Source organism: Acanthisitta chloris, unplaced genomic scaffold (assembly GCF_000695815.1).
Source record: "Acanthisitta chloris isolate BGI_N310 unplaced genomic scaffold, ASM69581v1 scaffold27897, whole genome shotgun sequence".
Classification (NCBI taxonomy): domain Eukaryota; kingdom Metazoa; phylum Chordata; class Aves; order Passeriformes; family Acanthisittidae; genus Acanthisitta; species Acanthisitta chloris.
In genome coordinates, this window is record NW_008684693.1 from 637 (window position 1) to 23,335 (window position 22,699).

Here is a 22,699-nt window from a genome sequence, read left to right on the forward strand (position 1 = left end):
ATAACTTTCAGTGTTAGTGTGGACTCGGGGTGTAAAGGTCAGACCCTTTGTATATTACAGGGAGAGGAAACACGGGATGTATCTTCCTAATCAGGTACAAACTGTGTTACGGAATTGAAGCTCTTCAGACTATTTTAACCTGCAGGAAAATCCATTGGGAATTTAGACTATTTGCTTAGAATGTATTTATAACTGAAGATTTTTATTTCCTATATTGAAATCATACTGTTGCCTTATTGCTTATAGACTTACTTAAATTCACATCTGGACTTTAATTTTAAGTGTATCAGGTGATTTGCTGTTCCACTGGCAAGAATTTTGTTTACAAGGCACTACCTGGTGGGTTGTCTGAGAACTGTTCTCTGTTGTTTCTAATGAGCCCTTTGTGGTGGTTACCATTGGGGGTGTCCTGCCCTGTATTCAGGGAGGATGTATCCAGCATGTTCAAGCTGTTCCTGTGTTTCGCTGCCTGTTGGCTGAGTCTGCTGTCATGGGTGTGCATCAAATGCTGCTTAAAGAGCAGAAAGCTGTGTCCTACTTTGTTCAGATAGAACAAAGGTGCCTTGGGATAAAAATGATTGGTTTAAGGTGTGGTTGTATGGCATAATTTTGTAAACAATAGGGTGTTTCAAGCAGAAATCACTGTAATTGCTCTGAAAAACGGCATGTTGTATTCCCTGAGAGTCTGTTACAAGTGTTTAAGGATATGCTTTCGGAATTATTTGAATAATAGCATAGCAGGAATATTATGTGCATAGTTTGATTTAAATGCTCTAGAAATCAGATTATTTTCTGTAGCTGCTCTTATCCTGAAATGAGAAAGCTAATAATGAGGAACAAACTTATTTACGCCAGGTTAGCATTTAGGAATTCCAGGAAGTTGTATTAGGCAGATGGACAGCCCAGTCAGTTTAGGATTCTGTCTTAGGTGCTGGCTGATGGGGCTGCAGTAGAATGTATTGGAGGTGTTGTATAGGGGACAGTTACAGAACAAAGTTTTGTAGGGGTGTTGTTTCTTTTTTTTCCCCCTCTTAGTAGTAGGCCTGTGATTTGAAGCCTGAGAGTTTAAATCTCAAGATCAAATCAGATTTTTGTACTGACTCTGTGGTAAGTAAATCTTTCTTGTGCTGCTTATCTGTTTCTAGGAGTGAGCTCTGTGACTTCCCACCTTGACTTGTGGAGAAACACAGGCTAGTGGTTTTTTGCTCCCATGCAGCTATTACTCATGTGTATTGCAATGTCAGTGGGGAAATAAAGATGGAAGGTTTTTATATTATTGTTTTAGCTATTCAGACCGTCATAACCACTTTCTGTGCAGCTCTGTGGTACTATAATCAAAATGCTGGACGTGTTTGCTGTCCTGTTTAGATAATGATATAGTGGCCTTAGACTTGATACAATATTAGTTACATGAAGGCAGCAGCACCTGTCCTCTTCATCTGGATGATTTAAGGACTTAATCCTGGGCTTGTATCCAGCTGTAATGGTGTCAAGACAGTAAGAACTTTGTATGTGACTGAGCATTCCAGCCTGCAAGTCTTTTTGTTCTTTTCATTCTATGTCTCATATGTGTCTTCTGTAGCATGATATAAATTATCTGGTTATTTTGCTAGGTAGAAAATGAGAATAAAGTGGTTCAGCATGCTTGGAAAGCTTGTGTGTCCAGAGCTGACTTTTTTCATCCTGGTGTCTGAGCTGCTTAGGGAGAAACATCCTAGTAAAACAGTTGAGGAGAAACAAGCATAGTCAGCTTTGCTCTTTTGAGTCCCTGGTTTTCTCCAGCAGCATCAGCAGTGCACTTGCTGTGACTTAGGAGTTGTGAATTGCAGTTGATGTTGCCTGGATCTGGAGTCAGAAGAGGAGCAGATACACTAGATGTGTGTTCCGCTCTCGGTGAATTCCCTTTGAATGGTAGACTAATTGTCTTTTTTGTTATAATAGCAGTAAAAGTTTGTGGTTTGGGTGAACTTTTCTTCTTACTACTTGTTGAACAAAACTTCTTTATTTGCTGCTGGTGAATTTGTATTAGTATTTTCTTGTGGATGGGAGCACAGCTGTCCCAGAGTAGCACATGTGTATTTTCAAAGTGGAAACTCTGCCAAAAGTATGAGGTGCATTTCTTTACTGATAAGCTGACTGGATTTTTTAAAAACTTCACAGCCAAGCCCCATCCACGGTTGACAAAACGGGCAGAGTCTCTTGCTTCTTACAATTTCTTCCTAAACTCTTTTCCAGAGTACTGTGTTTTGTTACTTCACTCAGGTCATATGTTATGTGATCACACGTCTAATTCAGTTAGCAGTATAGATGAGTAAACACATTTTTCCGGATTTGGATACACCTACCCATCTGCTTAGATAAAAGTAAGTGGGTGGGGCACTACTAGCATAGTACTACTGTGTGCATGGGCATTGCTTGTAGGAGAAATACAGGATTTCTTGTTGGTACTACATAGAGCCATCTCAGTTTCTAGGGGTAGCTGGCAGGCAGTAGTGAGGCTCTGCAAAATATGGAATATGGGTCATTTATGTGCAAAGCCAAAACAAGCATAGGAAAACGCTAAAATACATATTCAGCTAGTAAATGTCTACTTCATGGAGAAGTAGACATGGTTTCATGTGCTGATATGAAAATAACTTTAAATCCAGTGATTCTACCACCTTTGAACCTAGAGTAAGAGAGTTTGACTTTTTTTTACCCCTTGATTGGTGAAAATAAATTTTGCTTAGTAAAACTGTATTTTGCAGAATTTAAAATGGAACACTGTAGGTTTTCATTGTTTGGACTATGTAATTTTTCCAGTGCATATTGAGGCTCTCACTGTAGTACATACTCTGAATTTATTAATGTTTTGTTAATTGGCAGTGAACTTTGCCTCTTGCCCAGCCATGCTGATGGGCCTTTTCTTTTCCTCCTTGTGCTGCTTCTTTCCTTGCTGTGAGAAGGAAGATAATTGGAAAAATTTAACTTTTAAATGTGTTTAGAGCACAGCTTGTGAGTTGACTTGACTTTTTGCTGGTTGATTTCTTTGGAGACAGGTTTCATCTGGGTTATAGGATTATAGCAAGTTTAAGAAACAAAAGTCAAGCTCAAGAGTTTTCCAGTATTCCTTTGCTGTATGTATTGGAGACCCTGTTAAAGATCAGTGGTTTTTATCAGTAAGGCAAATTGTGTAGTCTTTATGTTCCAAGCAGCTGAGTAGGTGGGTAGAATGTAACCCTGAGCTGGGGCTAGAGAAAATAAATTAATTAATGAGGTATCAAGTGACAGAACTATTACTGTCATGGCTTAAAGAAATGAATTATACGTTTGCTTGAAGCCAGTTGATGAAATTTAGGTATCCCTTCTCAAATACACTATGACTTTACCATGCAGGGGAAGGTGGCAGTGCTTGGTCAGTAGACCAGCATTCACTGCTAGTTAATGAAAGAGCTGCAGTGATTGCTTTAACCTCCTCTCAACTGTCAGGTTTCTTGTTTTTCCCTTATTATTCTTGTGAATCTCTTTGTATTATGCATTGTCAAAAAGGTACTGATAAAATTAGTTCCCTTGTTCAGCTCTGCAGACTGTGATGTATTCCAAGTATAATATTGTTCACATGTAGGTAATGAGTGTAGCTGGCTACTAGCGTGTTGGATTTAGCTTGTTCTTAAAGCAGTTAAGAAGAAAAGAGGTTTGCAGGTTTATAAACATGATAACATATGATCATTCTGATTTGTCAATAAAATGTTACCTTTTTTTTTGCAATAAAATAAAGGGAGTATTGGAATGGGGCAGAAAGAAGCACCTAGAAAGTAGCATGGCAAGAAGCAGCATGTAAGCTGTGTGAAATTTGTATCCTTGGGAATCTGAGGTGTGGAACTGTTGTTGTGCTTTCAAATATCAAAAGAGTGAAATACAGCACTCTTTAAGTTACTATTTGGAATTCTTTCATTCTGTGCTTGAAAATAAGTGATGCTACATCAGCAGACGCTTTTTTAATTTTTTTTGTTAAAGTAATAAATCTTCTGTTTGGTAATTGGTTAATTAGCCTGTGAAGTGCAGTAGAAGGTAGCCTTTCAGAATGGACGAACAGTGTAACAGATTTGAAAGTTGTAACTAATAACACTTTGATCTCTTAAGTAGTTTTTTTATGAAGTGACTAAGTACATTGTATTAAGAGAAAAAATTAATACCTGTTTGTTTTATGAAACCTAGAGTACTGGGCAAAAAAAAACAAAAACAAACAAACAAAAAACCCCCAAAACTGTGGTACCTAAACCAACTTTTATTTTTGTCTTGGGGAGGGGAGCAGTAATTCTTTTTGTTGTTCTGAAAGATAGAGGACAGCAGTGCTAAGGTTTTCGGTTTCAGGATAATTTCCTTACTAGTGCTTTCTTCCTCTGTTGCTTTCTTTAAATCTGCCTCTTTCATACATGTTTTGTAGATGATATCCTCAACCTTTTTTTTCTGTTTCCATTTTATAGCTACGCGTAATATTATGTGATTTCTTCCATTTCTCTTCGAGGCTAATCTAGTTGTGCTCCTTTGTCTCCAGGGAAGAAAATAATCAGCTTTAGAACTTGGTTCGAATGCAGACTAGTCCTACTGATACTTAGAGTCTTTAGGCAAATCAGTTTTCTTTTTCTCATCTCCATATATAAAACCATATTGAAATCAGTATATGGTTCAGAGGGGATTTTATGAATGTCATGAGATCTGGCAGTTACCCTTCTGTAGGGATCTATACCTGTGTGAAGAAACTTCAAAGTGCTCATACGAGACCGTTAATGGGTATGTGTGGCAAAGGTACTTGTAAATGAGACACTTCTGGGTGCAAACAGGAAGAAGCATTGAAGGAAATCTACCTGAAACAGTGACTTTTTGGGGGTTTCTCCCCATATGTGTTACTAGCAGATGCTGGTACTTTTGTTTAAGAGTGGATGTGGCCTTTAGGTTTAGTGTGCTTCCTGATCTCTCCCTGCTTGGCATGGAAAAGTTTGAATTGCGTTGTTGATGTATTTGCTGTTTGCAGTGCAATTCTGTGCAGTTGTAACCACTGCTCTTTGGTTCCATTTTACTGTGTTAAAAACAAGTTCCTGACTAGATATTAAGTAGTTGGTGATGACTGTCAGATAAGGCATTTACATATACCGACGTGTATGCATGCACACACATTTAATAGAAACCTGCTGGAAGTTTTAGAGAGGACCTTGTATTTCAGATGTCTGTCCTGGTGTTTTTCAGGGTCCCAGTAAGTAGTCAGTGTCCTGTTAAGTGGCAGACACTGGCTGTTGTCTGAGCCCATCTTTGTGCTGCTGTCACTTCATCTTTTATGTCAAACGAGTGTTAGCTCTGAACAGAGTGGACTAGCTGGTTTTATTATGTATAAGGTGACATTTCTCCGCTCTGGGTGCTGTATACACTGCAGGAAAGCCTGTAAAATGTTCATATTTTTGGGTTTGTTTCATTTTTATAGATGGAAACTTGTACATAAGTTCTGTCTAGCCTGGAAGGTTCTCGTGGGACTTTTGAACTACAGAGATGAAAGAAATTGATCGTTGATTGTTTGAAAAGATCATTAGGCTTATGAAAGCGGTATATTTTATCATTGTAGCTTGAATAACTAGCACTTTGACGAAACTGCTTTTTACTGAAGATTCAGCATTTACCTGTTTAGTTGAAAATGTGAGTGGTTTTGCTGTAGCTCTCTTGGGTCTAGCCTAGTGGACAAGGTCCAGCAAGGGGCTCTTGCAAAGGTCTTTGGGATGCCAGAGGAAGTTCCAGTCTATTATTAGCACAGACATGTATTATAGATCTATTTTTTCTGACATAAATAATGAAGTTTTTGGTAAAATTATAGTGGTGCAGAGATTATACTTTTCAGCTTATTTCATAACTAGTTTGCTGTCACATCCATCTGCTGTTAAGGGCTGTAATAGGTACTGGAACTGAAACTTAAGTATTTGTGTGCATCTCTTTGTTGTTGCCCACATGGATGCCATTCTGACATGAAAAAGGTAGTCTGTTGTCAGTTGGGATGTGAAACGCAGGATGGAGAATGGTTGGTTGGGTTTTTTTCTGAGCTTGCATAAATCCATGTTCATGTCCAGACTCTCATGACTAGTATTGGTAAAATACAGACATTAGTCCACTGTCAATTCTTGCCTTCCTTACATGTTTGTTTTTGAAGTAAGTATAAAGGTTTGGGTTATTTTTGCCTTAGCTTTTCAAAACTGCATCTTTTTCACCAAGTTATGGTAGCTGATCAAGTGATAATTAGTTGTCATTAATTTGAACAGATGTTCTCATTTCACCCCTAGTAGTGATCTATATGAACCTGTTTTTCTTCTTACCGAAGTGGAACAGAAAGAGTTTCAGAATCGAGCATGGTGTCTCAACCACTGTGCTGTTTCAAACTGCTACTTCTCTTCAAGTGCATATGAAATTACATGCGTGTTGCTGTTTGTTACAAAGATTCTTGATATTAGGCAGTGATCAAAACACCCTCTTCTGCCAAATTATACTTATGAAAGAAATATAGCTGATTTTGAGACTTTAGGGCATGTTTTAAATTTAGTACAGGTTGCAATTTAGTCCTTGGGATGGAGGTTGTGTTCTACAGGTAATTGGAGCGAGTATCAGTCTAACACAGCTGATTTATGAACATGATGTGCAGGGAAATGTTTCTCCAGACAGGTCAGTGACATGCTTGTAAACGATGCACCATTTATATAAGTCAGTTTAGGACTAATGGGGGTTGTTAGCTTGTACTTGATGATGGAGAAATATAATTATGCTGATTGTACAGCAGGTGCAGTAGCAGTACTGTAGCAGTACACCTCTGCTTGAGACAGTGTTTCCCCCTGACAGCAAGATAAGTGTGAGGGGAGCTCTGGCACAGTATTTTGCTGCATTGTATCGACCTTCCCATGTTTTCTGCTTGCTGCCCCAACTTATCTCATGGAACTCTGTACTTGTTAACTTTTACCCTTTGGCCAAGCCTCTGAAAATTTTCTGTGGGATTTAGCACTTAGATTTTCAAATCAGCAGTAATGAGAAAAATAACTTCAGCAACCTGGCTCAGAAGTGAGTTTTCAAGGGAATTTTTCTGACCAATATTATGTTTTTATTTGGTGTTTATTACTTGTGGACGTTAAGATCTCTTTAACTGAACCGAGTGTTAAATTCTGGTTGAAAATTCAGAGAAGATAATTGTAATTTTTTTTTTTTATTGAAGTGTGAAAAACATCTATGATAATTATTTTTATTGTTGTTATTACAATCTCTTGGTATCCTCGTGTGCCAGAAAATGATATAAAACCTGCTTCCTGACATAGAACTGAACTGTGCTAGTTTCCAAGAGTTGTCAACCTCTGGGATTGTATTTATTTTTTTCTTTCAAGAATCTCTAGCTGTGTGGATGAATTTCAGTTTTACTTATAGAATTTTGAAGCCTGTGTTACGGTATACAGTGTGCAGACAGTGTTTTCCAGTCACTTCTTGATCAATCTCCTATCACAGAATGATACCATAGAATTTAAGGGATGGAATGGACCTTACAGACCATCTAGTCCCAACCTTCCCTGCCATGGGCAGGGACACCTCCCACTAGACCAGGTTGCTCAAAGCCTCATCCATCTCAATGACATTTTCTGAAGGCTGATAAGAGTTTGTTTTATAATGCATGTAAATTTGGAAAGTACTAAATACCACAGACCAAACAGAACATACTAGATTCAATATTTGTTCAGTTGAAACATTGGATGGAAACATTATGTTCATAACTAAAATGGAATTAATTTAATTTTCAGTTAAATTAAATTTGGTATGGAGTGGATAGTCCTGACCATAATGATTATGGTTGGCTTCGGTTTTGTTTGTTGAGGTTTTTTTGTTTGTTGGTTTGGTTTGGGTTTTTAGTTTGTTTTTGTTTTGGCAACCTCCATACACTGATGCTATCTTTTGAACTCTGAAATGGCTGTGTCTCCAGGAAGTCTTAATTTTTGCTATTGCTTGATATTTTTCTTTGTCGAGCTGATGAATAATGTTTTTTTTAATCCTGATTATACTTTTTCCTCCCCTTCAACTGATAAACAAAATAGATTTCCATCGAAGTTCAATCAAAAAATACTTGTAAATCTGGTTAATATCCTTGCTATTCTTAGTATGGTAAAATGGATTAAACCCCCTACATTTTATTTCATTTATTTCATAGCATTTCTGTGTGGTAGCAGTGGATTAGGCTACTTTACTTGTTCCATGCCCTTCACCTCAATTAAATTTTTTCCTTTAACCGTTTAACGAAGAACTACTGCTAGGCAAATAAATTAGGATATCCCTTCGAAATTTTGAATGGAAAATCATTTGTATGAAATAGTATTTTTTGCACAGTAAAAGTTTGGTTTGCTCCCCTGCACCTGCCTTCATTCTAGGTTGTTTTCTTGCTAGGATTTTGTAGATGACTTAGATGTGGGTTTTTTTTCTTTCTATTAGATTCTGCAGGTGTGGGTTATGTTTGCTTATCAGTAGCTGTAACAAGTATTGTGTACTTGTAGGTTTTGTTTGTGTTTATTTGCTTGGAGTTTTTTCAGGTGTGCAATTAGATTTCAGAAAAGGAAACCTGAGATTTATTGTTGTCTTTCAGTTGGCTACATTGCAGCCTTTAGTAGTTCATTTCTTTTCAATTAACTTCAGTGATATTTATGAAAGTGAAACTTAAGAAGTTCCTACAGTTACTGCTTCAGTGTTGTGTTTAGGTTTCTCTGGTCCTATTGTAACATTGATATCATTTTGTCAAATGCTAATTGATTGGTCAACCGAATTGCACTTAAATACTGCATCTACTAAAGACGTTTGTACAAGTTGCATAGGATGAGATTTCTTTAACAGAGAAAAATATCTCTTTAGTGAGGAAGAAAGAACATTTCTGCCCTTATATAGATATTCTTGTATTTTGCAGTTCACTAGTGGGAGAAGCTATATCTGAGAAAGTTAATATTTTTCTAACAGCCTGTTTAGGTTTAGAATCCTGATTAACTAGATTTTTTTTTTTAATGCATAGTCTTTCCTATTTCATAGGAAATACTATCTATGCATTGTGATATGGTTGTTTTAAAAGATGGTAATTTGTCCAAAAATTAGATATGGTGGGCAAGCAGCTAGACTAAGTTTTAACTGGATAAATCTTCACTCTTTTGAAACAGGAGATCAGCGAAATCTCGAAGCAGAAGTCCGTATTCATCAAGGCATTCAAGGTCTCGTAGCAGACACAGATTGTCTAGATCCAGAAGTCGTCATTCAAGTATTTCTCCTAGTACATTGACTCTGAAGAGTAGCCTGGCTGCTGAGCTGAACAAAAACAAAAAAGCAAGAGCTGCTGAGGCAGCTAAAGCCAGTGCAAAAGCTTCCAACACTTCAACACCCACGAAGGGAAACACCGACACTGCTGTAAGTGCACCTCAAGTGAACAATGTAAAGGACCTGAAGAAGATAAAAACTGAGCATACACCTTCTCCTACCAGCAGTGCAAATTTGAAAAACGACAAGGCAAAAGCCAAGGTCTCACTTCCTGAAACAAAAGGGGAAAATAATTTAATTGCAGACAAAGTTGCTAAGCAGAAGCCTGCAGCTGTAAAAGAGAGTAAAGTAGCAGTTGTAAAACAGCCACCAGTCACTGTAAAGGAAAAAAGCAAAGTGAGTACACCAAGTGTAGTAACCAAGGAGAAGGATCGAATTGTTGCACTACCGACCTCCACACTGCCACCCTTGCCTTTGCCTCCCACGCTGCCTGAAGACAAAGAAACTGATAGGTGAGTTCTGACAGGTTTGCATTTAGGGTTGTCTGTTCCTTTTTATTATTGTTGTTGTTGTTACTTCATTTGGAAAATAAATATAAGCCTATTTGCCAGATCTTGCTGATGCATTAGGCATCTTGTTCTTGCTCTTCCTTTGTTCGATGTGGTGGTTGTTAGTGAACTGAAGGAATTTGATCTTAAAAATAATTAAACTGGTTTTGAAAAGAGAAGGATTTGGCCCAGGAGGGCTCCTTTCAGTCAAGGGATTCAAGATTTCAAGTTTGGTGTGAGCATGTACTTTTCCAGTGAAAAGCTGGATTCAGTAGCAATATGTGAAAATTCTTTAATTAGCTGGGGTTTGAGGTAAAGACTCTTTTCTTTGAAAGATACTGTTTTATATGTTGCATTGGTTTAGTGTAATTTATCTCAAAGATCAGTATTATTTTGAGTATGTATAATGAAAGCGATGTTAGTGGCTTGTCATTTGTGTTAACTGTTGAAGTGTAAAAATTGGTCTGTAGTGAAGAAATTAATTTCTTCAACACTTCCAAGTGTCATCTGAGTTTAGATTATGTTAAGTCTCTTCATGGTCCTAATGGAGAATATGTGCTGTGATTTGTATTGGAAATTTTTGTATTATGCTGTAATTCACTATTTTTCTTTTGGGTTGGTGATGAGAAGTTACTTTTGGTTTTACTCACGCTGTTACATGCCTCTCACAAGTATATAAGAAATCACCTTCTGGCAACAAGTAAGCTGAAATTTTTTAGCTAGAGGTGTAAATGTTTCTCTTGTGTTAGCTTGTAATTTAATGCAGTGTTAAACATTAAGGGTGCACAGGAGGCCTTGTGAAACAAATAGAACCTAACATAGTATTGGACAGATATTTATTTTTCTTCAGGAGTAAAACAAATCTTATTTTCTTCCCTTCAGCACTCTAGCAAATGTAGTTCCAGCTGTTCAGTCACAGCTGTGTAGCAAATGTATGTTTGCATTTAAATTTGTGGCAAAGCCATCCTTTCCAGGTAAATAAGGTTCCTGACACTGTGAGTAAGAGTTACTTCTTTAAAAACTAGGCTGTCTAGTCTAACTAAATATGACTGATGTTGCAGTATTAATTGTAGTAATATGAAATGAGATTTCCTATCAAAGCTGGCTAATTGCTTCTGATTTTTTTTTTCATTAGTACCTGTTTTAAGTTTAGCTAAACTGTAGTGAGGAGTTAAGCCACAATTAAGCTGTGGTTCGTCCAGCACTGAACTCATTCTCTTTTCAAAAAAAAATAATAGCTTAATGCTTGCAAAACAGCTGCATTAGAAGGATGGACAGGTGAGAGAGTGCCTTTTTATGCTTTACTTAGTTTTGCCTATAGGATGTTGCAAACTTCAGATCAGAATGGTTGTGCTTATAAGACATGATAAAGCTTAAGTTATTAAAGGAGAAAGATTAATGTATTTTAGGGCAGAGGAGGGCAAAGATATTTACCTTGGGCTCAGCGTTACTATGGGGAAACTGTGCCAACAAAGAAAGCTTGATGCTGTGCCGAACTGTCTGGTTCCTAGTGTCTGTCAGTTGTGAAGTTCAGTAAGAATCTGATAAACCCACAAATCAGCGACCTGAAGGAACAGCAGTGTTGCAAAACCACTGTGTAGGGTAGCTGAAAGGGAAGATTGCCCTGGTTGTCAATGATGTGTGATTTAACAGACCAGGCAAAAAAAAAAAAAAGGCTGCTCTTGGCTGCCTCTGTTTTCATGTGATACTTCTAAAGGTTCGGTTTCAGAACCTTTCATATGTTATGCTTTCACTCATACTGGGGGCAAAATTGTGAGAGAAATACAAATATAGGAGCTTCAAAAATAAGAAGTTTTCATTACCATGATCATTACATGCACTGTGGTAAGGTGGTTTATTTATTGCATGTAAACCATTATATTTATGATGAGGGCAGTATATGCTTCCTTGTGATGCTTCTTGAAAATTGGGTAGGGGCAGCTTGAGGAGTCGTAGAAGGCATTAAAGTGTTCTGTTTTCTTGGGGAAGCATAGGCATGCAAAACACCGGAGTGCTTTGTTGAGCTATATAAAGATTAATGGCAATTAAAGTAAGAAAAAATATATACATTTTCCATGATGAGAGTTGGCAGTCTCTTTCCATTTGCAGAAGTTCCTGCTTTATCTGTGAAACTAAGCAGGTAAGAAGTTGCAGAGAAACCTTCACAGATAAGGATGCTGACAGTGCAATTTGGCTGTTTTACTATCTTGGAAAATGTCCCATCAAGGCATGACTAAGATGTGGTGACAGAGTTTGAAATTTAAAGAGCAAATGCGATGTGAGAGTCCTGCAGGGGAGAAACAGTTATGAAATTAAATATTTTAAGTGTCTTTAAAAGTGTCATAGCTACACAAATCTAGCTAAACTCAAGGAAGTTCTGGTGAAATAGCATTATGTGCTTAAACAAAAAACAAACCTGCAGCAAGTATGTTTTCAAAATTTCCCCATTAGAATGGGAAGAGCATCTCTAGGATCATTGTATATAGTAATAATTAAAGGAATACATTGCTGTATGTGTTTGGGGATTTTTCTCAAGACAGATTGACAGTTAGGAGCTGTTACCAATTATGGTCAATTAAAAATTGGTTAGATGTCAGTAACCCATGGCAGAAAAACATTTACTAATTTTTTAACTGATTTTTTTTTTTTCCACTTGATTTACATGCTGGTCACTAGAAACATGTTGAATCTGGAGTGTTTCAGCAAATGTATGTGATTAGAATCTGTAATGAGGTGATATGGACAGCCTTGTAATGCCCTGCAGTGTCACTGTCACCATGATGCTCATATTTGTGGAGACCAACTTCAGAGAGAACTGGTTTAGGACAATCTTCTCTCTTTCTTATGACAAGTCAGAGGACAGATTTTCCCACTACGCTTCTGATGTCTGGCAGCACCTGAGCTCTAGATATTCTTAATAGTCTAGGCCATAAGCTTGGAAAGAAGCTTGCATGGCAGAAGAAGTCTGTGCTGGTAATGCTTCTGGTGTGAACTGACCTCAGCTTTCACCAGAAAGTCCTGATTTTATGATTCTGTAGAATTGTGGTTAGCTGTGCGTCTTTGAGAGCTATTTGTAAGCCATTTATGAAGCACAAATCCAAGTCCTCTGAACTCTTAAGAGTAGAGGTTTCAAATGTTGATGCATCGAGAGTCTAGAATGTATTTTTTTAAAAATAATTCTAATATGTTTTCTTTTATGTATGTTAACATTCTGCTGTCTTCAACTTATTAGCAAAATTGTGGTTTTCTTAATAGTTTGCGAGAGAATGTGTCAGTGAAGACAGTTAAAGAAACGGAGAAGAAGCTTCGCCATCTGCTTGCAGACTTGCCACTTCCACCTGAGTTGCCTGCAGGAGCTGAGGTACCCAAAAGTCCTGAAGAAAAGAAACCAGCAGTTCAGCTACACAGCAAGAGAAGACCAAAGTATGTTTATGAGACTTTTTTCAAAGCCTGTCAAGCAAGGAGAAATGACAGTTTCTTTAAAATATATTCTTGTCAAAAGAATGTTGCTTTTTAATGACTTTTTTAATATTAATGAGGCCTGACTCAAACGGCATGGTTTATTGCCACTTAATTGTAGTAAGACAGTAGACTAATAATGTCTCAAATAGTTAGTGTTGAGGGTTTCTTCAGAGTTAAGGCGATGCCTAGATATATTGTCAGTATTCTTAGAAGTGTTTGCTTCTTTCTAGAATATGTGGACCACGACATGGTGAAACAAAAGAAAAAGAAATAGACTGGGGAAAGCGCTGTGTGGATAAATTTGATATCATTGGTATTATTGGTGAAGGCACTTATGGGCAAGTTTACAAAGCCAGAGATAAAGACACAGGTAAGTTCAAAAAAAGTAAATGTAATCCTGTAATTTTAAGTGAACAGGATGGTTTTGTCTTGAGTAAAATTTGTGCTATTCTGCTCTCTAATGTTGGAAAGTTTCTAGTTGTTCTGTTCAGTTGTAAATCTAGCATTTGTCTAAATCAGAAATTATCATTTGCTGTGCTGGACAGTATCTGTAATGCTGTGGCTGAAAGCAAGCTGAGCAGTCTTAAATTCTGATTCTTATTTATTGAGTTTTGATGGTCTGTACAGAATTGAGCTAGTGGAGAAGAGAGGGTAAATAATCTGGGGACACAAAATGGCAGCCTAGGCAGGTTGGCAAACAGGAATGAAGTTTGTAAAAGGACGTAAGGGTGAAAGAAGTTATGCGTGAGATTTGGCCACTGTTCTTCATACTGCAATAGTCACTAGCTGATACTAGGAAGTGAATCTACTTCTGTGCAACTCAGCCCTTGAGTTGCATGTTAGGTATTTTTCTTGCAGTATGAATGACTTTACAGCAGTGACATTATTTTTAAATTTCATGTTAACCTGTTGCTGCAATAACTTAGGCAAGCAGTCACCACTATGAGACATAAGACTATTGTCACTACTTCTGAATAGATAATGTGTCCAAATTCTTCATATATGCTGTATGTTGCTTGATTTTGTTTAATTAGTAGTTCTTTCTGTGACTGCCCTTCTGGCTTATTTGCACATGCTTTGAGTGCTGGATAATTTTCTCTTTCAGCAGTAACTGAATCACATAGGACCACATACCAGCTGCAGTTGCTTCTTTCTGTTCTCCAGAAGAATAAGCAATTACTATTATGATTCCTTCTTCATTCTTTACCTGTGCCTGTCTCTGTTGGCAAACTTTAGTTCTTAAGTCTAACTGTCACAGATTTTTATCTCTACCTTGAGAACCATTGCAAATCATTGTTAGGATCTTCTTCCTGCTCTCTTGGAATTTTCTTCTTTGCGTGTTTAGCTTTTTAATCCTGTCATAACTATATTGCCTCTTTGGCAAACTTCAGGGTTATTTGTGCATGGCAGTCATTTCTTAACCTCTAGCAGAAGTTGTTGCTCTCTATGTTGAATGCACCCATACAGATATAGCAAACCTTCCATTAGCTTTGGATTCAAATCCTGTCTGAAGAGTGACATTATGGCCTTTGAGATACCTTATAACAAGCTGTGCAATGGGCTTTCAAAGCAAATAGATGTTGTGTCATGCTGGAAAGTGATCTGTTGTGAATGTATCATGTAAGGTGGTGTGGGATAAGTACTTTTTAGAGCTGACAAAGATATCTGTGCTGTCAATTAACTTCCCAGCCGTAACAATAAACTTCCAAGAACAAAATGATTGAGCTGGCATACCATCTTCAGATTATCTCCCATTATGAGTAGATCATGCTCCTGCCATTTTGCAGGCTTCAGCTTCTTCCAGCCCAGCCTGCTGCAAAACAATAAGGGAAATTTATCTTCCCTGCAAACATGGCAGTGACACTTCTGAAATTCATCAGTATACTTTCTACAAGCAGAACTCAGTCGTCTGCCTCATATCTTCAACTGTGTAGTATTTCTGACTAGGTATATGCATTCTGACCTGTGGTGATGTGGTACTAAGAAATCCAGATCAATCACAGGCCTCTGTCTGTAAAGCTGCTGCTGATAATCACTCTTTGATAGATGTGGAACATGAGGGCAGGTGAGTGAGGTATGCAGGAGCAAGAAGATAGGCCTTACAGTGGATAGCTGAAAAGCCTCATTTGTAGTTTTGCTTCTCTCTGTGATGCTGATTTCTGTTCAGCGTAGTGTTTGCAGCAGGCATCAGAATATTCACTGCTTAGTTCATTCAAAAGTAGGAACAAATGTGAAGTGTTTTAAAAACAAACAAACCAACCCAATACTAAATCCCAGTTTGGTTGCTAATCTTAATGTTTTTTATTTGAATTTTCTCTTAGGGGAAATGGTAGCATTAAAGAAAGTACGTTTGGATAATGAAAAGGAAGGGTTTCCAATTACAGCTATTCGGGAGATTAAGATTCTTCGACAGCTTAATCACCAAAGCATTATCAACATGAAGGAAATAGTGACAGATAAGGAAGATGCTTTGGACTTCAAGAAGGACAAAGGTATGTACTCTAACAGAGGGGCAGCTTTTTCTGGTCCTGCTCTTAGTATGACAGTCTGCTATGCTGGATTTGAAATTAAACTTCATTCAAAAATGTGTTTGCAAATTGTGATGCTTGACAAGGGATTTTAATTTTGATTTAGTTACTAATAGAACTCAGTTATTTAACTCAGCTATGCCTTTTGCTCATAGAAATGTTTTCTGCAAATATTTTGTGGAATAAAAAATGTATTTGATTCCAGTTTTATTGGAGAGGAACAGATGTTTGACTCCTTGACTTATGTGGATTAGTGAAGCCAGCAGTAATTGGAAGCTTGTAATTGTTAGCTTTTTTAGCCTTTTTTTTTTAGTAGTGTTTTCTCATATCATTTAGAGTATTGTACACTGCTGAAGAGATGGCATTGTAGGTCTTGGTTTTATTTGGATTGTGCTTCAGTTATTTTTTTATGGTTGGGCATGTGTGTCTTACAGGCAAGAAGAAGAAGAAATTAAAAGAATGAAAAGTGAGACTTGTATAGTGGTAGTGGTTTTCCCCCGAACAGAAGGCATGCAGACTTCTGCTTTTTGGTTCCTTCAGTGTTAAGTCTGTCTTGTTTGAGTTGCTGTGACCTCTTAGGCCCAAGCCTTATAAACCTATCATTTGATGGTATTTTTGTGTCCTGTGGGCAATTTGTTGCATGGTTTGGGTGAGAAGGGTGTTTGGAATGTAGTACCTGTGCTTCTTCCCAGCACCAGTACAGGTAGAAAATGCCATGTGTACTGCTTAGCCAGCAGAAACATCAGGTGATGTTGTGATGAGTCAGGAGATGGCTGTCAAAACTAAGCAGAAATGACCTTGGATATTTTTCCTAGCATCTTTAGAGTATGATAAAGTGTATACAGCACTGACATGCTTTTTTAATTGTGTTTAAATATAGGAAGCAGCTAGCAAAAGAATTTCTCTAGATACCTGCAGGGTCAGTGGTCAGCACCTGCTCTAAATTCTGACATTCTGCAACAGCCAGTTTAGGCTTTGCATGTGAATCTTGTACAAAGTTTTAATTAGGTCTAACCTACTTGGCTAATGAGACCACACTGAGCCTTTACTTAATAGTTAATGACTCATTAATTAATTTTCTCCCTTTCTGTTTGGTGCCATGTTTAGGGTTGAATTGTAAATTTTTTTCTGTACTTCAAACTGTGTCTCATTAATTTCAAATGGGTTTTTTTGTCCAAGTCTGTATTTTTGCTTTTGATATTACTTTCAATTTAATTTCTCATTCTTACTTAACAGCTTAGTTAAAAAAGTTTAATTGTTGCAAAAATTTGCAGGGGCAGGGTCTTCTCTGGAGGTACTAGAATAGAATTAATTTGATAGTTTCTTGAAAGCATTATCATGATAATGATACTGCTGTTATGACTTGTCTGCGATAAGATGCAAGTAGTGGTGGTTTTTTTTTTCAGGCACTGTATTCTCTAATGAGTAGTTCATTGTGAGATGGGGATTTATAGCTGAGTCATGGCCAAAGTGTAGTCTGTGCAGGGAACAAATGCAAGTGGGAAGAAGTTTCATCATTTTCACAGTAAACTGTTGCAAACACAGAAGTAAGCTGCTTAATGAGGAACCATTGGAAAAGTGGTAGTGATATCTTACACAGGCAGAGCTTACAGTAGTAACCAAGTGTTTTGCCCATCTGATGAACATGCTTGTGCTTAATGTATGTTATGTGTACTTCAGCTTTGGAATGTAACTTGCAAAACCCTACCAATAGCCCATTTGTAAAAGTAGGGAATGAGAACATTTGTCAACACATGCTTCTCTAGTTAGTACGAGTAAAGTTAGTTTTGAGTCTAAGGCTGTCATATCCTGACATGTTGCTCATTTGCTTATTCCCTTCAGGTGGGGTGTTGGTGTTTTGTTAGATCTCATTAGTTTTGAATGCAGCAATTTAGGTTCCTGACAATAATGTCAGTGTTGGGCACACTTTCTACAGGACTTGATTTAAGGATGCTTTCTAAGTCAGTGACATTGGACTGACTTGGAAGTGAACAATGGCTTGGCTTGCCAGCTTTGTCCAGATACTTTGATCCGCATTATGTGTTTTTACGTGATGTACTCAAAAGTTTAGAAGAAAGAGGATTGTGTCCTTCATGTAAAAGTGATTGTGTCTGTCTCAATATTTTGAACAGCATTTTCTTTTCAAAGAAAATGGCATAAAGTATGTTGGTGTTTTATCCTGGCCATCTTGGGGTATAAATTTAAAGACAGGAACAGCTTACATAGTATTGGCTTTATTCTTTTTAGTCCAACCCTTAGAAAAAGAAGTGTAACACATTGGAGAGGTGTGTTACAGATGTTCTAAGTGTATTTCCATCAGTGGAAATGCATCACATCAGGCAGCACAACTGTTTGTTTAGGTTGGGCTCATGCACAGCTCAGTGGGTCTGCATACTGAAGAGCAGAGGTTTTTAACTTTGCGGTCTTTCTTATGCATGAGACATGCTTGATAATAAACATTACCGATTACTAATCGGTGATGTAACATCTTGATTCTGAGGCGCAATCCTGACAGGTAAAACGTATGTGTTGGGTGTAGAGAGGAGTGTCCATTTTGTATGCTTCTTGTATAGGTTTTTCTCTCCTACCTGTCATTCAGAGGGGATAGGTGAACACACAGGCTTAAGGGATTGGAACACATGACTCATAGTTTGTATTCAGTCTTGTGTATATATCTGCATTAACAGCTGACTTAACAGTGTGTTCCACAGATATTTTCTATGTTTCTCTCAGGACATAGACTCACTTGACTTGATAGCCCTGATGAACTGTAGTTTCCATTCAATACTTTCCTAAAATTTCAGTACTCTGGTCATTCTTGTGGAAAACATTTTCTTTTAGTGAGCTAGTTCAGGAGCAGTTGTGAGTGGTCTCCAACAGCAGTCTGACGCTGTTGATACTTCTGACAAAGTCTGCTGGCACCTAAACTTTGCTTCTCTTTTCCTTTGTTTGCTTGATGATAGCTCAAATTGTTTGGAGTTCATGTTTATGAATTTCAGTTTATGTCCTTTTAGAGCAGAGTTTGGAACAGGAGGATTGTACTTTGCAGAAGCTCTTCATCTTGTCTTTTTTTGGTTTTTTTTTTTCTGAGAAACTTTGTGACATTTCCTATGCAAGGGTAATTGAAGAAAACAAGATTTAAAACAGAAGTTGAAAATAAAAAGCTATTTCATAGGAATATTCAAATCTATACACCTCATAAGTTAAGTTAGTTGAGTCACTTTATCAGGTATGTGAATCATTGGAAAAAACGCTCTTCTTACTTTGGGTTTTTGTCAGCTCTGGTTTGTTTCCTCAGTGAGTCTGTCATTTGTATGACTTAAGCGTGTCTTTCTTTTTTTTCTTTGGGCACATGACATGGTCCTTCAGTTCTCAGTTGTCCTTTTATCAGCTGGAAGCTGTTCACAAGTGCCCAACAGACTAACTATGGGACTGCCATGATCTCTTTTTATAAACAAATGGACTTTTATAAACAAATGGACAGTCCCTGACTTAGCTTTTGTGGCTAAACCCAGTGAATGTACTGACTGGCATCCCTTCCTCCTTTTGGCTGGAATAGGCATTTCTGATTGCTCACCTGAGGTAGGGTGTAAAACTTTGCGTGGAGACCAATAGTAAAAGATCTGGTTAATATCGTACCTTGTTTTGTTGTGTTCTGGATTGGTTTTTTTGTGTGTGAGCTACCTGTTTGGATTGTGTGTTTCTGTAATTAATATGCAGATCTAAAGAGATTAAATTCTGAATTAATTTGCAGTAAAAATTAACAGGTTTTAGACATGAAGTAGGTATTTGACAGTACTGTAGTACATGAGGACACTGACCTCTGCAGTACATTGTTGTATGACTAACAGGTTGCTTTCTCGCAGCTGTCAGGCTTCCAAACTACAACCTTTGTTTGAAAGCTTGTAGTTTGGAAGGAGTTTGTGACAGCAATCCATGTAGTCATCTTCTTCTACATGGCTGCTTCTCTACTTACATTGTAGCTGATTTTGTCTGGGCTTCTTAGGAAGTTGAATAAAATCAAACTGATCTGAATTTCGATAACTTCTCATTATCTACAGCTTGTCTCGCTGCTCCCAAAATAGCTGATTGAAACTTCTTGCCCAAATAGTTTTCATGCTGCAGCTAAGTTACCAGGAATAGTGTGGCTGCTTGAGTGGTGCTTCCCATTCATGTGTGCTGTACCGAGGTCTGGTCTGGAATGGGTCCAGATCTAATTGAGTGGCTTTTCAACCTGATTCATGGCAAAATGAGATAAATCCCTGATGATTAATCAAAGATTTCTGTTCTTCTTCTGTAAGTTTCTTTTGCTTGGTTTCTTATTTCCCTGTAGTATGTGATGATGAAGAAAGGACAGTATTTACTCCCAGGGTTTCTGTATGCCCTTGGCTTGTATGTCTGTTTCAGAACATACATGGAGTTTGGGTTGGATTTGTTTCAAGACCAGAATGTAGTTGAACTTGCAAGGGGAGAATAACACTGTCATCAAACAGAAACTTAATATTGGGTGAAAATGTTAAAAAAAAAAAAAAGTATAGCAGCAATGCTTTCTTTAGTCTTAAGGTGACTAATTCAGTGGCTATACCTATATCTGGTGTTTTGCAAATTAGAAAATGGGCTCATAAAACATGAGTGGAAAGCAAAGATGAATGTCCATTTAAGGGACTTTAAGGAATTTAAATGTAAGGAAATTCATGGAATTGATGGATGATTTCTTCTTTAGTTTTCAAGCTCTGTTTGATTAAATCCTGCTTAAAACTCTTGGGATATAGTGCAGCATTGAGTACTGGAAGAGAAGTCTTAAGGAAATAGAAGAGAATCTGTCAAGGGGAAAAATTACATATCACGTAGAAGAAGCTGAGGAGGCTTATTAGTAAAATGAAAATCTGATGGAGTCTCATTCTGGACAGTGAGTACAGAACAAGTGTTGAGAACCTGTTCCACAACTCAGCATTGTACACACTATGCACTGAATGAGGCAGGATCCTGTTTTTTTTTAAAGGCTTTCTGTATTTAAATATTCTATTGTAATGAATTCATAGAAGAATTGAATGAAAATTGCTTTTAATAAGGCATTTTTGGTCTCCTGGTTCCTCTGATCTGTATCTAATCAGGTATTTTGAGAAACCACAAACACCTTCCCTATGAAATATACCTGGAAAATATTTTCTAAAAGCTGTTGTATATAGAGGCTTTTGGATTGTTGTCCCCTGATGCACTCTCCCTCCTCCACCTTGTCCCTCCCCAGTCTGAAGCACTTGTATCTTTGGGAACAAACGCATAACTTGATGTCCTGTTTTGTTGGATCCCTGTGATTTGATGACAGTCCAAAAGAATTCAGAGCCTGCTTGTGTCACAAAAATGCAGTCTATGTTTTGTTCGGGTTTTTTGGCCTCTCAGAAAATCCTTTGTTTATTACAGATCATTAGTGCCATGTTTTGTTGTTACCTATTTTGCATGCATAGTTTTACAGCATTAAACCCCAGCTCATTTTGTGTTAAGAAGCTGCTACTGTTAGAGCTCCATGACTTGAAATATATGACCAAGAGGAGGAGAAATGTTAATTCCTTGTTTATTCTAAATTGCTATCTCGCTTGCTGACCTCTATCAATCTTAACTGACAAAGTGGTCAGAAAGATGAATTTTTCTAAGTACAAACAAAAGGAGTAAGGCAAGGATTATTTCCATCAGTATGAGTCTCCTTTATTTATTGTGTACCTCCCTAATTGATTCAGCTGCTCTCTCTTATCCCATGTTCAGAAGCAGGCAGTATTACTACTGTTCAGCTGTTCCAGCTGCTGCTCCATCAACATGCAGTGACATTAAGGTTTCTTATTACCTCAGTAGATGCAGGAAAGGAGATGAGCTGCGTGGTATTAGCAAAGGAAATGGGGCGCCTGAAACACACCCCCTGCTCTTAGTGCTTTGTTGCAGCATATGGAGATGGACTGTAGGCTGCCTCCCACTCCACAGGTACTTACTCACTGGGAAGTGCAGGTCTTTAACATATGAGGAACGTTAAAGTCATATAAATAATTCTTAGTTCATTTGAATTTGCATGTGCTTTACTTTGAGAGCTTTAGGTGTGTGTTTATGACACTGCTGCGAGAAATGAGGGTACTGGGCAAAGCTAGCATGAGACAAAAGGTCATTTTAAAATGTAACTAAGTTACTGAATGCCTTGACCACATGAAGAACTTCAGCTCAGACTAAGCTGCAGTAAGCAGACTCCTGCCTGTGCATAGTTTGCTTATGAGATATTCCATGACTGTTTTCTTCCTGTATAACTAAAGCTTTTATCCCTTCTACAAAGGATCAGATCCCTCAATAGGATGAAAAGCAATGGAGATTTGAAGTGATCAGGTGGAATAACATAACTATTCTGTTGACAGAAACTGTCGGAAAAGGACAGCGTGTTTGTCTCTGACAGAAACTGTAGATCTGTCGGAAAAGGACAGCGTGTTTGTCTAGGAACAAACTAACAGGATTTTCGTTTCCTTTTGCTTGGTAACTTTATTGCGGCGAGTCACTTCAAATACAGCTTGAGTAATACTGAAAATCATATTTAAGTGGTTAAGTTGCCAAGGTTAGTAGACCAATTTTAACAGTTTCTCATAATGAATGGAGAAGATTCAGCTTTAACAGTTTTCCTTTTTGAAACCTTTAAAACAAGTTCTAGTGCTGTCTGACATGCAGTAGGTAAATAGACAGTGAATGCAGAAGTGCAGTGGATCTGTGCATTTGCTCTTGATCTGATATAGAAGGACTATTTTGCATTTATACTGTTGTTGTGTATGTTTCTTAATGAGAGTTGCAGAGAATATAAACAATCTGATGTCATCTTTCAGGCACTACTCTGCTGTATTTATGAATTGTCTGAAT

At 37.6% G+C, this 22,699-nt stretch overlaps 1 protein-coding gene across 1 annotated transcript in view; it reads left to right on the forward strand.

The window, feature by feature from the left end:
* Positions 1 to 9,185: 9,185 nt before the first annotated feature.
* CDK13 (cyclin-dependent kinase 13) overlaps positions 9,186 to 22,699 on the forward strand; it is a gene marked incomplete at its 5' end in the record, with an annotated part of 32,440 nt that continues 18,926 nt past the window's right edge. Inside the window, 4 exons of the mRNA XM_009079439.1 lie at positions 9,186 to 9,791; positions 13,083 to 13,250; positions 13,520 to 13,659; positions 15,611 to 15,781. Coding sequence (XP_009077687.1) covers positions 9,186 to 9,791; positions 13,083 to 13,250; positions 13,520 to 13,659; positions 15,611 to 15,781 — 1,085 coding nt within the window. The remainder of the gene's footprint in view (positions 9,792 to 13,082; positions 13,251 to 13,519; positions 13,660 to 15,610; positions 15,782 to 22,699) is intronic.